Source organism: Balaenoptera ricei, chromosome 5 (assembly GCF_028023285.1).
Source record: "Balaenoptera ricei isolate mBalRic1 chromosome 5, mBalRic1.hap2, whole genome shotgun sequence".
In the NCBI taxonomy this organism is placed as follows: Eukaryota; Metazoa; Chordata; class Mammalia; order Artiodactyla; family Balaenopteridae; genus Balaenoptera; species Balaenoptera ricei.
In genome coordinates, this window is record NC_082643.1 from 76,714,669 (window position 1) to 76,731,991 (window position 17,323).

The 17,323-nt window shown below is 37.2% G+C and overlaps 1 protein-coding gene across 18 annotated transcripts in view; it reads right to left on the reverse strand.

The window, feature by feature from the left end:
* Nucleotides 1-17,323, reverse strand: part of LIMCH1 (LIM and calponin homology domains 1) — a 345,391-nt gene that overhangs the window by 201,250 nt on the left and 126,818 nt on the right. For 17 of the 18 annotated variants that reach the window (XM_059923105.1, XM_059923102.1, XM_059923103.1 and 14 more), the window contains exon 2: nt 995-1,065. The exons of the other annotated variant lie outside the window; for it this stretch is intronic. In XM_059923105.1, coding sequence (XP_059779088.1) covers nt 995-1,065 — 71 coding nt within the window. The remainder of the gene's footprint in view (nt 1-994; nt 1,066-17,323) is intronic. 18 annotated transcript variants of the gene reach the window in all.

Below are 17,323 nucleotides of genomic sequence, written 5' to 3' on the forward strand. Positions count from 1 at the left end.
CTTTCAACTACGTCGGTGGGTCTCAAACAATATTCTGCAAGTCACCAAGATAAGAGTGCATTCTGTGTGATTCCATTTACATAAAGTTCAAAATAAGGCAAAATAGATGCTATGGTGATAGAAATCAGAACAGTGCTTTTCTATAGGTGGTTGACATTGACTGGGAAGGGACATGAGAGAGCTTTGTGTTCTATATCTTGCTCAGGGTGTAGGTTACATGAATGTACACAGTTTACAAAATCCATTGGGTTGTATATCTAGGAGCTGTGCATTTCATGCATGTACATTTCAACTCAATAAAACAAAAATCAGTATCCAAATGACAGAACCTATCAAATGAATTCAAAACACAAAATCTTGATTTGAAGTTTATGTCTATCCCTCTATAAGTATTAAGGCTCTAGCTTATTTTGTGTCTGGAAACACTTCACAGAAAGCTCTTGAATCCATCATCACAGGAGCACTCTATGACAAAGCCCAGGTTCAAAACATAAAAATTGAACACTGCAGTTATTTTGTCAACAGCACAAATTAAATATATTCAAAATACCTCAGGGAACTAGGCCTAGTGAGGAAGATTGCCTGGCATGTTTCAAGATGTTGTCAGTAAATAGAAGCCCTGCTTTTACTTGGCACAAGCTGTTTTTGTTTAGAGGGAATAAGGGGAGAAAAGCTGCTTTTTTAACCACAACTTGGTCCACAACCTTCCAATTACTTGGGCCCAAACTCCTACATTGTAAAAGTTGGTTGGAACTGAGTAGCAGCTACCAGATATTCCTTCTTTAACTAATTTGAAATTGCCAAGGTCCCCACCACTCCCTACTGCCCCAAGACTACTTATCTTTACTGCCTAACTCACCTAAGTGATTTGTTTTTGAATTTCAGATTCAAACTGTGAATAAATTCAAAACAAACACTAGAAGTTTTGCAGACAAACTGAATAGCATTAATGATTTTTCTTGAATAAAACCAACTGAATATAGGCTATACTTACTCGCAGAGAAGGATTCCATTTTCTAACCCTGTCCGAAAATCTTTATCACCAAAACTTCTGCCAGTTACTTGCTGGAAAAGAAAAAAAGAAAAACAGAGCATAAATTTTTCTTTTTTAATCAGGAAGCTCAGTGATTTTTTTCCAAGATATTTCAAGAGACTTGAAATAACTGGTGGCACTCCAAGAATGGGAAAAATCTGTTAGGTCTGAATTTCCTTTCCATGTGTAGCTTTGCTTAGATCAGCTAATCTTAAATTTAGACCATTTCTTTGAAGTTTTTTTCCTATCCAATACCTTAAAAAATATCTGTTCTTCCTGATAAGGATATTACTTTTGGGGATTGGCCATGATAAGTCAAGGCCACAATCTCTTTCATCCTGAGGGTCTAACCCACACTTTCAAAAAAGCCTGCAGAAAGCACCACCTAAGGGTAAAGTATCAGACCTCCAAACCTTGAGAGACTAACATCAAGACTGGATGGAGAAAAGCCAATATCCATACTAACATGGTGTGAAAAAGGAAAATAAAAGCTGGCAAAGAATGAACTGTGCTGTGTCTGATAAAAACACAGTACTGATGGCCTTTCCTGATGCCTCTGGCTCTCAGCAGCCCTTTGGTCTGGGCACCAGGGCATTCATTTTTTCATTCAGTAAATATTTATTGAGCATCTACAATATGCCAGGTAAATATGCATGCTATAAATCCTAAAGCAACCTCTAAAATAGCAAAAATTTAAAATATAGCTAATAAGCCAAGAAAGGAGATTAAATGGAATTATAAAAAAGATACTCTAACCATAAAAAAGAAAAAAGTAAAAGGGAATATGGAATAGATGGAATAAATAGAAAGCAAATAGCAATATTATAGACTTAAACCTAACCATGTCAATCAGAGCATTAAACATAAATGGTGTAAACATCCCCAATTAAACTAAAGAGATCATCAGATTGGATTAAAAAAGCAAGACCCAACTATATGATGCCTACAAGCAATGCACTTTAAATACAAACATACGAATAGGTAAAAATAGAATAGAATAAGATATACCGTGCTAACACTAATCAAAAGAAAGCTAAAGTGGTTGTATTAACTTCTACAATAAAGAATAATACCAGGGACAGAGAAATTCATCTTAAAACAAAGGGTTTAGGTTATCAGGAAAATAATTCTAGACACTTTTACACCCAATTTGTTTTTTGTTTTTTGTTTTTTTTTTTAAAAAGCTTCAAGATACATAAGCCAAATCAGATAGATCTGCAAGGAGAAACAGACAAATTCACAACTAGAGTCAGAGATTTAATATCTCTCTTTGATAACTGACAGAATAAGCAGATAGAAAATCAATAAGGATAAAGAAGGCTTGAACAACACTATCAACCAAATTGACTTAATTGACATTTCTAGAATATTCCACTCTACAATAGCAGAATGAACATTATTCTTCTTAAGTTCACAATGAACATTTATTGAAATTAGACCAGTTTCTGGTTCAGAAAACTAGTCCCCACAAGCTTAAAAGAATTTAGTACATAAAAAGAATGTTATCTGACCACAACAGAATTAAATTAGAAATTAACAACAGAAATGTCTATGAAAAAAATCCCTAACCCCAAGTAATACAATTCTAGACAACCCATTGATCAAAGAAGAAATTAAAAGAAATTAGAATGTATTTCGTAGTGAAAGAATATGGCAATATAAAAATGTATGGAAAGATGCTAAAACAGTATATTGGGAAAATATATGGCACAAAACACCTATATATCAGAAAAAAGATCTCATATCAATAATTTCTGCTCCTGCCTTAAGAAAAGTAAGCCTAAATTAATCAGAAAAAAAGGAGAAATTATAAGAGTTGAAATCAATCAAGTAGAAAACCAAAGAGTGACAGAGAAAAAAAATCAATGAAATCAAAAGCTATTTAGGACCGGAAACTGCTGCAGTTCTCAGCCGTGGTTAATAGCTGTTGTCAAGAGGATCCCAGGGCTCTTTGCTGTAGGGATGAGGAGCTGATGGGGACCCAGGAGGGTTTCTTGGAGTCTCTGTGGAGCCCCTGGGCCAGCTCCCATAGTGAAGGCTGTAGGATCTTCCTTCCAGCCCCAGCAGCTCTGGTTGAGTCCACAGGTGCCCACCTGGCCTCTGGTTCCTGGGAAGACTGGAGTTGTCAGCAAGAGAGCCTGGGTGCTGAGGCCCAGGGGGAAGATGCCAGCCAACTGGAGTGCTCCTGGGCCATCCCTGGCTCTGACTACAGGGGGATGTGAAAACTCCTGTGAGCCGTGTGGCTGACAGGGTCTTGGTGCTCTAGCCTGGTGTCAGGCCTGAGCCTCTGAGGTGGGAGAGCCGAGTTCAGGACATTGGACCACCAGAGACCTCATGGTCTCACATAATATCAATCAGCAAGAGCTCTCCCAGAGATCTCCGTCTCAACACTAAGACCCAGCTCCACCCAACAGCCAGCAAGCTCCAGTGCTGGACACCCCACGCCAAAAAACTAGCAAGAACACAAACCCACCCATTAGCAGAGAGGCTGCCTAAAATCATACTAAGTTCACAGACACCCCAAAACACACCACTAGACGTGGTCCTGTCCATCAGAAAGACCAGATCCAGCCCCACCTACCAGAACACAGGCACCAGTCCCCTACACCAGGAAGCCCTCACAAGCCACTGAACCAACCTCACCCACTGGCGGCAGACACCAAAAACAACGGGAACTATGAACCTGCAGCCTGCAAAAAGGAGACGCCACACACAGTAAGTTAAACAAAATGAGAAGACAGAGAAATGCAGCAGATGAAGGAGCAAGGTAAAAATCCACCAGACCAAACAAATGAAAAGGAAATAGGCAGTCTACCTGAAAAAGAATTCAGAGTAATTATAGTAAAGATGATCCAAAATCTTGGAAATAGAATGGAGAAAATACAAGAAACGTTTAACAAGGACCTAGAAGAACAAAACAGCAAACAAACAATGATGAACAACACAATAAATGAAATTAAAAATTCTCTAGAAGGAATCAATAGCAGAATAACTGAGGCAAAAGAACAGATAAGTGACCTGGAAGATAAAATAGTGGAAATAACTACCACAGAGCAGAATAAAGAAAAAAGAATGAAAAGAGTTGAGGACAGTCTCAGAGACCTCTGGGACAACATTAAACACACCAACATTCGAATTATAGGGGTCCCAGAAGAAGAAGTGAAAAAAAAAAAAGGGACTGAGAAAATATTTGAAGAGATTATATGTGAAAACTTCCCTAACATGGGAAAGGAAATATTCAATCAAGTCCAGGAAGCATAGAGAGTCCCATACAGGATAAATCCAAGGAGAAACATGCCAAGACACATATTAATCAAACTATCAAAAATTAAATACAAAGAAAAAATATTAAAAGCAGCAAGGTAAAAGCAACAAATAACATACAAGGGAATCCCCATAAGGTTAACAGCTGATCTTTCAGCAGAAACTCTGCAAACCAGAAGGGAGTGGCAGGACATATTTAAAGTGATGAAAGGGAAGAACCTACAACCAAGATTACTCTACCCAGCAAGGATCTCATTCAGATTCGATGGAGAAATTAAAACCTTTACAGACAAGCAAAAGCTAAGAGAATTCAGCACCACCAAACCAGCTTTACAAAAAATGCTAAAGGAACTTCTCTAGGCAGGAAACACAAGAGAAGGAAAAGACCTACAATACCAAAACCAAAACAATTAAGAAAATGGTAATAGGAACATACATATCGATAATTAACTTAAACATGAATGGATTAAATGCTCCAACCAAAAGACACAGGCTTGCTGAATGGATACAAAAACAAGACCCATATATATGCTGTCTACAAGAGACCCACTTCAGACCTAGGGACACATACAGACTGAAAGTGAGGGGATGGAAAAAGATATTCCATGCAAATGGAAATCAAAAGAAAGCTGGAGTAGCAATTCTCATATCAGATAAAATAGACTTTAAAATAAAGACTATTACAAGAGACAAAGAAGGACACTACATAATGATCAAGGGATCAATCCAAGAAGAAGATATAATAATTGTAAATATTTATGCACCCAACATAGGAGCACCTCAATACATAAGGCAAATGATAACAGCCATAAAAGGGGAAATCAACAGTAACACAATCATAGTAGGGGACTTTAACACCCCACTTTCACCTATGGACAGATCATCCAAAATGAAAATAAATAAGGAAACACAAGCTTTAAATGACACATTACACAGGATGGACTTAATAGATATTTATAGGACATTCCATCCAAAAACAACAGAATACACTTTCTTCTCAAGTGCTCATGGAACATTCTCCAGGATAGATCGTATCTTGGGTCACAAATCAAGCCTTGGTAAATTTAAGAAAATTGAAATCTTATCAAGTATCTTTTCCGACCACAACGCTATGAGACTAGATATCAATTACAGGAAAAAAATACCGTAAAAAATACAAACACATGCAGGCTAAACAATACGCTCCTGAATAACCAAGAGATCACTGAAGAAATCAAAGAGGGAATCAAAAAATACCTAGAGACAAATGACAATGAAAACATGACGATCCAAAACCTATGGGATGCAGCAAAAGCAGTTCTAAAAGGGAAGGTTACAGCAATACAATCCTACCTCAAGAAACAAGAAAAATCTCAAATAAACAACCTAAACTTACACCTAAAGCAATTAGAGAATGAAGAACAAAAAACCCCGAAAGTTAGCAGAAGGAAAAAAATCATAAAGATCAGATCAGAAATAAATGAAAAATAAATGAAAGAAACAATAGCAAAGATCAATAAAACTAAAAGCTGGTTCTTTGAGAAGATAAACAAAATTGATAAACCATTAGCCAGACTCATCAAGAAAAAAAGGGAGAAGACTCAAATCAACAGAATTAGAAATGAAAAAGAAGTAAAAACTGACACTGAATAAATACAAAGGATCATGAGAGATTACTACGAGCAACTATATGCCAATAAAATGGACAACCTGGAAGAAATGGACAAATTCTTAGAAAAGCAAAACCATCCAAGACAGAACCATGAAGAAATAGAAAGTATAACCAGACCAATCACAAGCACTGAAATTGAAACTGTAATTAAAAATCTTCCAACAAACAAAAGCCCAGGACTAGATGGCTTCACAGGTGAATTCTATCAAACATGTAGAGAAGAGCTAACACCTATCCTTCTCAAACTCTTCCAAAATATAGCAGAGGGAGGAACACTCCTAAACTCATTCTATGAGGCCACCATATACCAAAACCAGACAAAGATGTCACAGAAAAAGAAAACTACAGGCCAATATCACTGATGAACAGAGATGCAAAAATCCTCAACAAAATACTAGCAAACAGAATCCAACTGCATAAGAAAAGGATCATACACCATGATCAACTGGGGTTTATCCAGAAATGCAAGGATTCTTCAATATACGCGTATCAATCAATGTGATAAGCCATATTAACAAATTGAAGGAGAAAAACCATAGGATCATCTCAATAGATGCAGAAAAAGCTTTTGACAAAATTCAATACCCATTTATGATAAAAACCCTCCAGAAAGTAGGCATAGAGGGAACTTACCTCAACATAATAAAGGCCATATATGACAAACCCACAGCCAACATCATTCCTAGCGGTGAAAAACTGAAACAATTTCCACTAAGATCAGGAACAAGAGAAGGTTGTCCACTGTCACCACTATTATTCAACACAGTTTTGGAAGTTTTAGCCATGGCAATCAGAGAAGAAAGAGAAATAAAAGGAATCCAAATTGGAAAAGAAGAAGTAAAACTGTCACTGTTTGCAGATGGCATGATACTATACATAGAGAATCCTAAAGATACTACCAGAAAACTACTAGAGCTAATCAATGAATTTGGTAAAGTAGCAGGATACAAAATTAATGCACAGAAATCTCTTGCATTCCTATACACTATGATGAAAAATCTGAAAAAGAAATTAAGGAAACACTTCCATTTATCACTGCAACAAAAAGAATAAAATACCTAGGAATAAGCCTACCTAAGGAGACAAAAGACCTGTATGCAGAAAACTATAAGACACTGATGAAAGAAATTAAAGATGTTACAAACAGATGGAGAGATATACCATGTTCTTGGAGTGGAAGAATCAACATTGTGAAAATGACTATCCTACCCAAAGCAGTCTACAGATTCAATGCAATCCCTATCAAATTACCAATGGCATTTTTCATAGAACTAGAACAGAAAATTTACCACAATTTGTATGGAAACACAAAAGACCCCGAATAGCCAAAGCAATGTTGAGAAAGAAAAATGGAGCTGGAGGAATCAGGCTCCCTGATTCCAGACTATACTACAAAGCTACAGTAATCAAGACAGTATGGTACTGGCACTAAAACAGAAATATAGATCAATGGAACAGGATAGAAAGCCCAGAGATAAACCCATTCACATATGGTCACCTTATCTTTCATAAAGGAGGCAGGAATATACAATGGAGAAAAGACAGTCTCTTCAATAAGTGGTGCTGGGAAAACTGGACAGCTACGTGTGAAAGTATGAAATTAGAACACTTCCTAACCCCATACACAAAAATAAACTCAAAATGGATAAAAGACCTAAATGTAAGGCCAGACACTATAAAACTCTTAGAGGAAAACATAGGCAGAACACTCTATGACATAAATCACAGCAAGATCCTTTTTGACCCACCTCCTAGAGAAATAGAAATTAAAACAAAAATAAACAAATGGGACCTAATGAAACTTAAAAGCTTTTGCACAGCAAAGGAAAACATAAACAAGACGAAAAGGCAACCCTCAGAATGGGAGAAAATATTTGCAAACGAAGCAACTGACAAAGGATTAATCTCCAAGATGTATAAGCAGCTCATGCAGCTCAATACCACAAAAACAAACAACCCCATCCAAAAATGGGCAGAAGACCTAAATAGACATTTCTCCAGAGAAGATACACAGATTGCTGACAAATACATGAAAGGATGCTCAACATCACTAATTAGTAGGGAAATGCAAATCAAAAGTACAATGAGGTATCACCTCACACCAGTCAGAATGGCCATCATCAAAAAATCTACCAACAATAAATGCTGGAGAGGGTGTGGAGAAAAGGGAACCCTCTTGCACTGTTCGTGGGAATGTAAATTGATATAGTCACTATGGAGAACAGTATGGAGGTTCCTTAAAAAACTAAAAATAGAACTACCATATGACCCAGCAATCCCACTACTGGGCATATACCCTGAGAAAACCATAATTCAAAAAGAGTCATGTACCACAATGTTCATTGCAGCACTATTTACAATAGCCAGGACATGGAAGCAACCTAAGTGTCCATCTACTGATAAATGGATAAAGAAGATGTGGCACATGTATACATGGAATATTACTCAGCCATAAAAAGAAACAAAATTGAGTTATTTGTAGTGAGGTGAATGGACCTAGAGTCTGTCATTCAGAGTGAAGTAAGTCAGAAAGAGAAAGACAAATACCGTATGCTAACACATATATATATATGGATCTAAAAAAAAAAATTGTCCTGATGAACCTAGAGGCAGGACAGGAATAAAGACGTAGATGTAGAGAATGGACTTGAGGACACGGGGAGGGCGAAGTGTAAGCTGAGACAAAATGAAAGAGTAGCATTGACATATATACACTACCAAATGTAAAATAGATAGCTAGTGGGAAGCAGCTACATAGCACAGGGAGATCAGCTCGGTGCTTTGTGACCACTTAGAGGGGTGGTAAAGGGAGGGTGGGAGGGAGACACAAGAGGGAGGGGATATGGGGATATATATATATACATATAGCTGATTCACTTTGTTATACAGCAGAAACTAACACAACATTGTAAAGCATTTATACTCCAATAAAGATGTTTTTAAAACTCTTTATTTGAGATCAACAAAATTGATAAACCTTTAGCTAATAAATTTGATAACCTTTGGTTTTTAGCCAAAAAAGAAAGACACAAATTACCAACATAAGGAATGACATGATATCATTACAGATTCTACAGACATTAAAAGGATAGCAAAGAAATATAAATAAATCTGTGACAATAAGGTCACCAACTTAGATGAATTGAATAAAATTTTTGACACAAGCATCCATAGTTCACTCAACAACAAAGAAACAGATAACCTTCCCAAAAGAAAACGCCAGGCCCAGAAGGCTTACCTGGTGAATTACAGCAAATATTTAAGAAAGAAGTAATGCAATTCTACACAAACTCTTCCAGACAATTGAAGAGGAAAGAATACTTCCCAGTTCATTTTATTAGGGCAGCATTACTGTGATTCCAAAATGAAAGACATTATAAAACAGATAACACACATATACACACACAGAGAGGAAATATGCCAACACCTTATCTCTTAATGGTGGGAATCAGATGTGATCTTTATTTTCTTCTTTTAAAGTTTCCCTCTTTTCCTAAAACTTTCTCCAGTTAATACATATTACTTTAATCATCAGAAAAACCAAACAAGGTTTTTTCTTTTTCTTTTTTTTTTAAAGAGCAGCCCAAGGAAACTAAGCAGTCCCAACTCTTCCTTGTAAATCAGAGTTCAAGTTCTATTATAAGACATTCTCATTACCACTCCTACTGGAAAGGCAATCCACAAGCCAATATAATATACCACCTCAAAAAAATTCCTTTGTTAATATCCTCTCATTCTTATCTGAGGAAAGGTGAGAAAATAGATAAAACGTAGTTCCTTACAGTTTGCAAATATCTAGCTTTTTCCACAAAATAAAAAATTAAGAAAGGAATTAAAGAAAGTCTTTATAAAGCTAAAGTTTTAACCACAGACTTAGAACAGCATAGCATTTTCTTTCGTGAATTTATTAGTCCTGATTTATATTCTCAAAACGTTACTAATATTCTCTATAAAACTAACCTCCATTCAGTGAGAAGTGATTAGAAAGTTTTAAAAACATTTTTTTCAGATCTTTACATTTTTGTTAAAAGTATTATATTCTAGTGCAGATAGTGCTAACATTGAGAACCCAAGCTCGTTTAGCTACATTTATTACAGAATTTCTGGCTAAGTTAAGCCAGGTCCCTCTCCACTTACTGGGCGAAGATGATAAGCAGGGTTGAGATAGAAACACAAATGAGACATGGCCATTGCATGCAGAAAGCTCACAGATGGGAGGAAAGCAGATATCTAAGCTCCTACCATAAATAGCAGGTAACAGAACTATTAAGATTTTAAGAAAATATTGGTGGCCCATGAACCACCTAAAATTCCCATGTACTATTTAAAATTATCTTGCATGTGATGCATGGCCACTAAAAAATTTCAAGTAGAGTCGATTTAATAGTCCAAAGTCAGCCTGCTAATCAAGATGTAGTCTGATTAAATTCAGTTTCCTAGACTCCTAATTGTGGAGGTGGGAGCAGGCACCACGCATTTGGAGGAAGGTGCTCATTTCCACCTCTGTTCCTCCTCATCTGCCTCCTTCCCCACTCTTCTGTGTCCATCAGGTCCCAGCATAGCTTTCACACGGCTCTCCACTGATCCAAATGCCACCCCTTCGTCCAAGCCCAGGTTACTTAGTGTAGAGGCACTTGGGCCTTTGTTAGGAGGGTCAACAGCTGAATAGACTCCAGAAATTCAACAAGGACTGAGCCACTGAACAGCCTGGTCCTTAGACCAGAACCAGCTGCAGCCGCAGCAGCACCTTCATCTGGAATTAACGTTAGATATACAGACTCAGTCCTCCCACCTTCTCCAAGACCAACTTAATCAGAACAAGCGTTTAAAAAAGATCCCATGTGATTCATATGCAAAGTAAATTTTACAAAGCCCTGACCTTGCATACTAAACTAAGCCAGCAGTTCAGTCTCAGAAAGGTTGGACCCTCCGTTAGAATCAGGATTTTGGATGACTTGTCTCAATGACATCTCTCAGCAACATCTTTATGATGTATTTACGGTGTCACACGTTGTATATTTTAACTATAAAGACTGCTAATTACTGTTCCCTTCGTAATAGCGTAAGCCATTACTATAAAAACAAAAAACAAACAAAAAAACCAGCTGCCAAGAATCAACCGCCATTACCAACAGACCATGAGCAGGGGAAATGAAAAGTGACTGCCAAACTCTTCACTAACTTTCCCACCTGGGCCCCAACTGATGGAGGACTCAGTAACCTTCCAGACAAGGCACTGACCAAGCCATCAGCTCGTGATCACTCTCCAAGGACACAGAATAGGATGGGAAGATTAATAGAACCTTAAAGAGGACCTGTGATGGAGATCTGGGATGTGGGGTGGGTGGGGAGAGAGCCCAGGTTCAGAAGCATTCAGGGGCTAACAGGGGAAGAGCAGCAGGAAATGTCAAGAGCAATTTATCATTCCCCCAAATCCTGCTCTGCATACCTTGCTGGTCCTCACCCATCCAATCAATTAGTCCTAGCAACTCTACCCTTGCAGCTGTTCAGCTTAGTTATACTTGACCTCACTCTTTCATACCCAATCATATCCACCAACAAATCCTGTTGATTCACCCTTCAGAATTTAGCCAGAATCCAACCACTTCTTGTGGCCTCCACTCTACCACCTTACTCCAAGCCATCATCATCTTACACCTAGATAAGAGTCTCCTAACTGGCTCACTGGTTCCACCCTTGCCTCCTTCCATCTATTCTCAACCCAGCAGCCAGGGTAATCCTGTCAAGTACTCCACTCAAACCCACCCCAATACTTCCCCATCTCACTCACAGTAAAAGCCAAAGTTTTTACAGTTCTCTGAAGGTATTCAACATAAAAACAAACAAGGAAAAAAACCCTACTAGAGGAGCATGGACAAAACTATTGGACACCACCATGATTTTAAGGGTAGACATAATGAACTTGCATACCTCTCCGCCATTCATGGTGATCCTCAGAAGTACTTACGGTGGCAATTATGTCACCAACTATGCCCTATATGCCTTTCAGAAGAGTCCAATGTCAGATTTTGTTTCCTACTTTATGGTTTAGGATTAATTCACTTTCATTATTAACCAAAATATTTGTTGCAGGAACATCCTGTGTAAGATTAAAATAGTCTATAAATATGTAATTTACCAAAACCTCGATGGTTTAAAAGGAAAAGCTTCCTTCTACCTTAGCAATCAAACCACAAGCAGAAGCAAGAGGACACCATGATGTATCATCACACTATTTTATGCAAGTAATTATTGAGTAATAAGCTCATCTGGACTCGATTTCCTTCCCATAGAACTAAAAGGTAATTATGTCTCTGAGTTTTTCCGTGTCAATGGCACTGCTCTAGAACATTCAGATAACTGAAATATGGAGAACTTTTTAAAAAACCAGTCTAATAAAGAAAACCACACAATTTTATGGTAACATTTTTACAATGTGTTTATAATGTAACACACTGACACTGTATGTCTTAATGCCTCATTCTGTTAATTACTTTATTACCATCATTACTAAATAGTTGCCATGAACAAAGACTGCCAAGAATCAGTCTTTCAGCCTGATCATTACCATTTATTCAAATTGTATTTCAGAAATATTTTCATTTATCTTCAGTTGTTTCTTGAAAACAATCTGGTGGACAAACTTCAGTCCACTAATAAACTGCAGGTCTGAAGGGATTTTAAATAAATGTTGGAGGAACTTCCCTGGTGGTCCAGTGGGTGGGACTCTGTGCTCCCAAGGCAGAGGGCCTGGGTTCAATCCCTGGTTGGGGAATTAGATCACACATGCATGCCGCAACTAGGAAGTCTGCATGCCACAACTACAGATCCCACATACCACAACGAAGATCCTGCATGCCACAACTAAGACCTGGCACAGCCAAAATAAATAAATATATATATATATATATATATATTTTTTAAGTTACAATTCAAAAAAATTAAAAAATAAATGTTGGAAATCCTATTATAATGATCTTAAGAAGTGATTCTATTGGCTGGCAAAACAATGGTCCCTGCATTCAAGAAATAGAAAAAATACAAAATTTACTATATTTTGACTTAATCTTTGAAAGACATGGACATTTTCCCTAAATTGTTGTACAAAAACAGGTACACTTTTTAGAAGGTTTGATTTCCTCCTACCAACAGTCAATGAAAATCACACCTCTTTAATTCACCAGAGAAAATTATTTGTAGTTCATTATGCTCACTTCTCTTCTGATAATATTTGACTTATTTAACAAAAGGAGTATTTCTTTTTAAACCTAAATTGTAAAACAAAGCAGAAGAGAACTGCTCTTATTTTTCACATTTATTGAGAAATAAATCCACTGCTATTTCTGTCTCCTTAATAGGGCTCCTAGAAAAATCAAATCAAAATTCTATGGAGAAGAACACAGCAAGGAGGCAGCTGTCTGCAAGCTAGGAAGGGTGCTCTCGCTAGAGACCAATCAGCTGGCATCTTCATCTTGGACTTCCCAGCATTCAGAACTTCCCAACTGGCCCAGAAAGCTGTTTTCTCGGTTTTCCACCAGCTCATTAGCCACAGGATCCAATCCATTGCCAGCACAGGCTGTTATAACTCCAACCTGGGCCCAGAGATGGGCTTTGGACTGTGCAGGCATAAAGGATAATGGTTTAAAAAAACAAACACACCAGAGGGCAGACAGCAGAAGCAAGAAGAACTACAATCCTGCAGCCTGCGGGACAAAAACCACATTCACAGAAAGAGAGACAAGATGAAAAGGCAGAGGGCTAGGTACCAGATGAAGGAACAAGATAAAACCCCAGAAAAACAACTAAATGAAGTGGAGATAGGCAACCTTCCAGAAAAAGAATTCAGAATAATGATAGTGAAGATGATCCAGGACCTCGGAAAAAGAATGGAGGCAAAAATCGAGAAGATGCAAGAAATGCTTAACAAAGACCTAGAAGAATTAAAGAACAAACAAACAGAGATGAACAATACACTAACTGAAATGAACACTACACTAGAAGGAATCAATAGCAGAATAACTGAGGCAGCAGAACGGAGAAGTGACCTGGAAGACAGAATGGTGGAATTCACTGCTGTGGAACAGAATAAAGAAAAAAGAATGAAAAGAAATGAAGACAGCCTAAGAGACCTCTGGGACAACATTAAACGCAACAACATTCGCATTATAGGGGTCCCAGAAGGAGAAGAGAGAGAGAAAGGACCCGAGAAAATCTTTGAAGAGATTATAGTCGAAAACTTCCCTAACATGGGAAAGGAAATAGCCACCCAAGTCCAGGAAGTGCAGAGAGTCCCATACAGGATACACCCAAGGAGAAACATGCTGAGACACATAGTAATCAAACTGGCAAAAATTAAAGACAAAGAAAAATTACTGAAAGCAGCAAAGGAAAAACGACAAATAACATACAAGGGAACTCCCATAAACTTAACAGTTGATTTCTCAGCAGAAACTCTACAAGCTGGAAGGGAGTGGCATGATATACTTAAAGTGATGAAAGGGAAGAACCTACAACCAAGTTTACTGTACCCAGCAAGGATCTCATTCAGATTCGACAGAGAAATCAAAAGCTTTACAGACAAGCAAAAGCTAAGAGAATTCAGCACCACCAAACCAGCTCTACAACAAATGCTAAAGGAACTTCTCTAGGCAGAAAACGCAAGAGAAGAAAAGGACCTACAAAAACAAACCCAAAACAATTAAGAAAATGGTCATAGGAACATATATATCGATAATTACCTTAAATGTGAATGTATTAAATGCTCCAACCAAAAGACACAGGCTTGCTGAATGGATACAAAAACAAGACCCATATATATGCTGTCTACAAGAGACCCACTTCAGACCTAGGGACACATACAGACTGAAAGTGAGGGGATGGAAAAAGATATTCCATGCAAATGGAAATCAAAAGAAAGCTGGAGTAGCAAGACTCATATCAGATAAAATAGACTTTAAAATAAAGAATGTTACAAGAGACAAAGAAGGACACTACATAATGATCAAGGGATCAATCCAAGAAGAAGATATAACAATTGTAAATATATATGCACCCAACATAGGAGCACCTCAATACATAAGGCAACTGCTAACAGCTATAAAAGAGGAAATCGACAGTAACACAATAATAGTGGGGGGCTTTAACACCTCACTTACACCAATGGAGAGATCATCCAAAATGAAAATAAATAAGGAAACAGAAGCTTTAAATGACACAATAGACCAGATAGATTGAATTGATATTTATAGGACATTCCATCCAGAAAGAGCAGATTACACTTTCTTCTCAAGTGCACACGGAACATTCTCCAGGATAGATCACATCTTGGGTCACAAATCAAGCCACAGTAAATTTAAGAAAATTGAAATCATATCAAGCATCTTTTCTGACCAAAACGCTATGAAATTAGAAATGAATTACAGGGAAAAAAACACAAACACATGGAGGCTAAACAATATGTTACTAAATAACCAAGAGATCACTGAAGAAATCAAAGAGGAAATCAAAAAATACCTAGAGACAAATGACAATGAAAACACGACGACCCAAAACCTATGGGATGCAGCAAAAGCAGTTCTAAGAGGGAAGTTTATAGCTATACAAGCCTACCTCAAGAAACAAGAAAAATCTCAAATAAACAATCTAACCTTACACCTAAAGGAACTAGAGAAAGAAGAACAAACAAAACCTAAAGTTAGCAGAAGGAAAGAAATCATAAAGATCGGAGCGGAAATAAATGAAATAGAAACAAAGAAAACAATAGCAAAGATCAATAAAACTAAAAGCTGGTTCTTTGAGAAGATAAACAAAATTGATAAGCCATTAGCCAGAGTCATCAAGAAAAAGAGGGAGATGACTCAAACCAATAAAATTATAAATGAAAAAGGAGAAGTTACAACAGACACCGCAGAAATACAAAGCATCCTAAGAGACTACTATAAGCAACTCTATGCCAATAAAATGAACAACCTGGGAGAAATGGACAAATTCTTAGAAAGGTATAAGCTTCCAAGACTGAACCTGGAAGAAATAGAAAATATGAACAGACCAATCACAAGTAATGAAATTGAAACTGTGATTAAAAACCTTCCAACAAACAGAAGTCCAGGACTAGATGGCTTCACAGGTGAATTCTATCAAACATTTAGAGAAGAGCTAACACCCATCTTTCTCAAACCCTTCCAAAAAATTGCAGAGGAAGGAACACTCCCAAATTCATTCTGTGAGGCCACCATCACCCTGATACGAACACCAGACAAAGATACTACAAAAAAAGAAAATTACAGACCAATATCACTGATGAATGTAGATACAAAAATTCTCAACAAAATACTAGCAAACAGAATCCAACAACACGTTAAAAGGATCATACACCATGATCAAGTAGAATTTATCCCAGGGATGCAAGGATTCTTCAGTATACGTAAATCAATCAATGTGATATACCATATTAACAAATTGAAGAATAAAAAACATATGATCATCTCAATAGATGCAGAAAAAGCTTTTCACAAAATTCAACACCCATTTATGATAAAAACTCTCCAGAAAGTGGGCATAGAGGGAACCTACCTCAACATAATAAAGGCCATATACGACAAACCCACAGCAAACGTCATTCTCAATGGTGAAAAACTGAAAGCATTTCCTCTAAGATCAGGAACAACACAAGAGTGTCCACTCTCACCACTATTATTCAACATAGTTTTGGAAGTCCTAGCCACGGCAGTTGAAAAAGAAAAAGAAATAAAAGGAATACAAATTGGAAAAGAAGAATTAAAACTGTCACTGTTTGCAGATGACATGATACTATACATAGAGAATCCTAAAGATGCCACCAGAAAACTACTAGAGCTAATCAATGAAGTTGGTAAAGTAGCAGGATACAAAATTAATTCACAGAAATCTCTTGCATTCCTATAAACTAACGATGAAAAATCTGAAAGACAAATTAAGGAAACACTCCACTGATACAAAAAGAATAAAATACCTAGGAATAAACCAACCTAGGGAGACAAAACACCTGTATTCAGAAAACTATAAGACACTGATGAAAGAAATTAAAGATGATACCAACAGATGGAGAGATATACCATGTTCTTGGATTAGAAGAATCAATATTGTGAAAATGACTATACTACCCAAAGCAATCTACAGATTCAATGCAATCCCTATCAAATCACCAATGGCATTTTTTATAAAACTGGAACAAAAAATCTTAAAATTTGTATGGAGACACAAAAGACCCCAAATAGCCAAAGCAGTCTTGAGGGAAAAAAACAGAGCTGGAGGAATCAGACTCCCTGACTTCAGACTATACTACAAAGCTACAGTAATCAAGACAATATGGTACTGGCACATAAACAGAAACATAG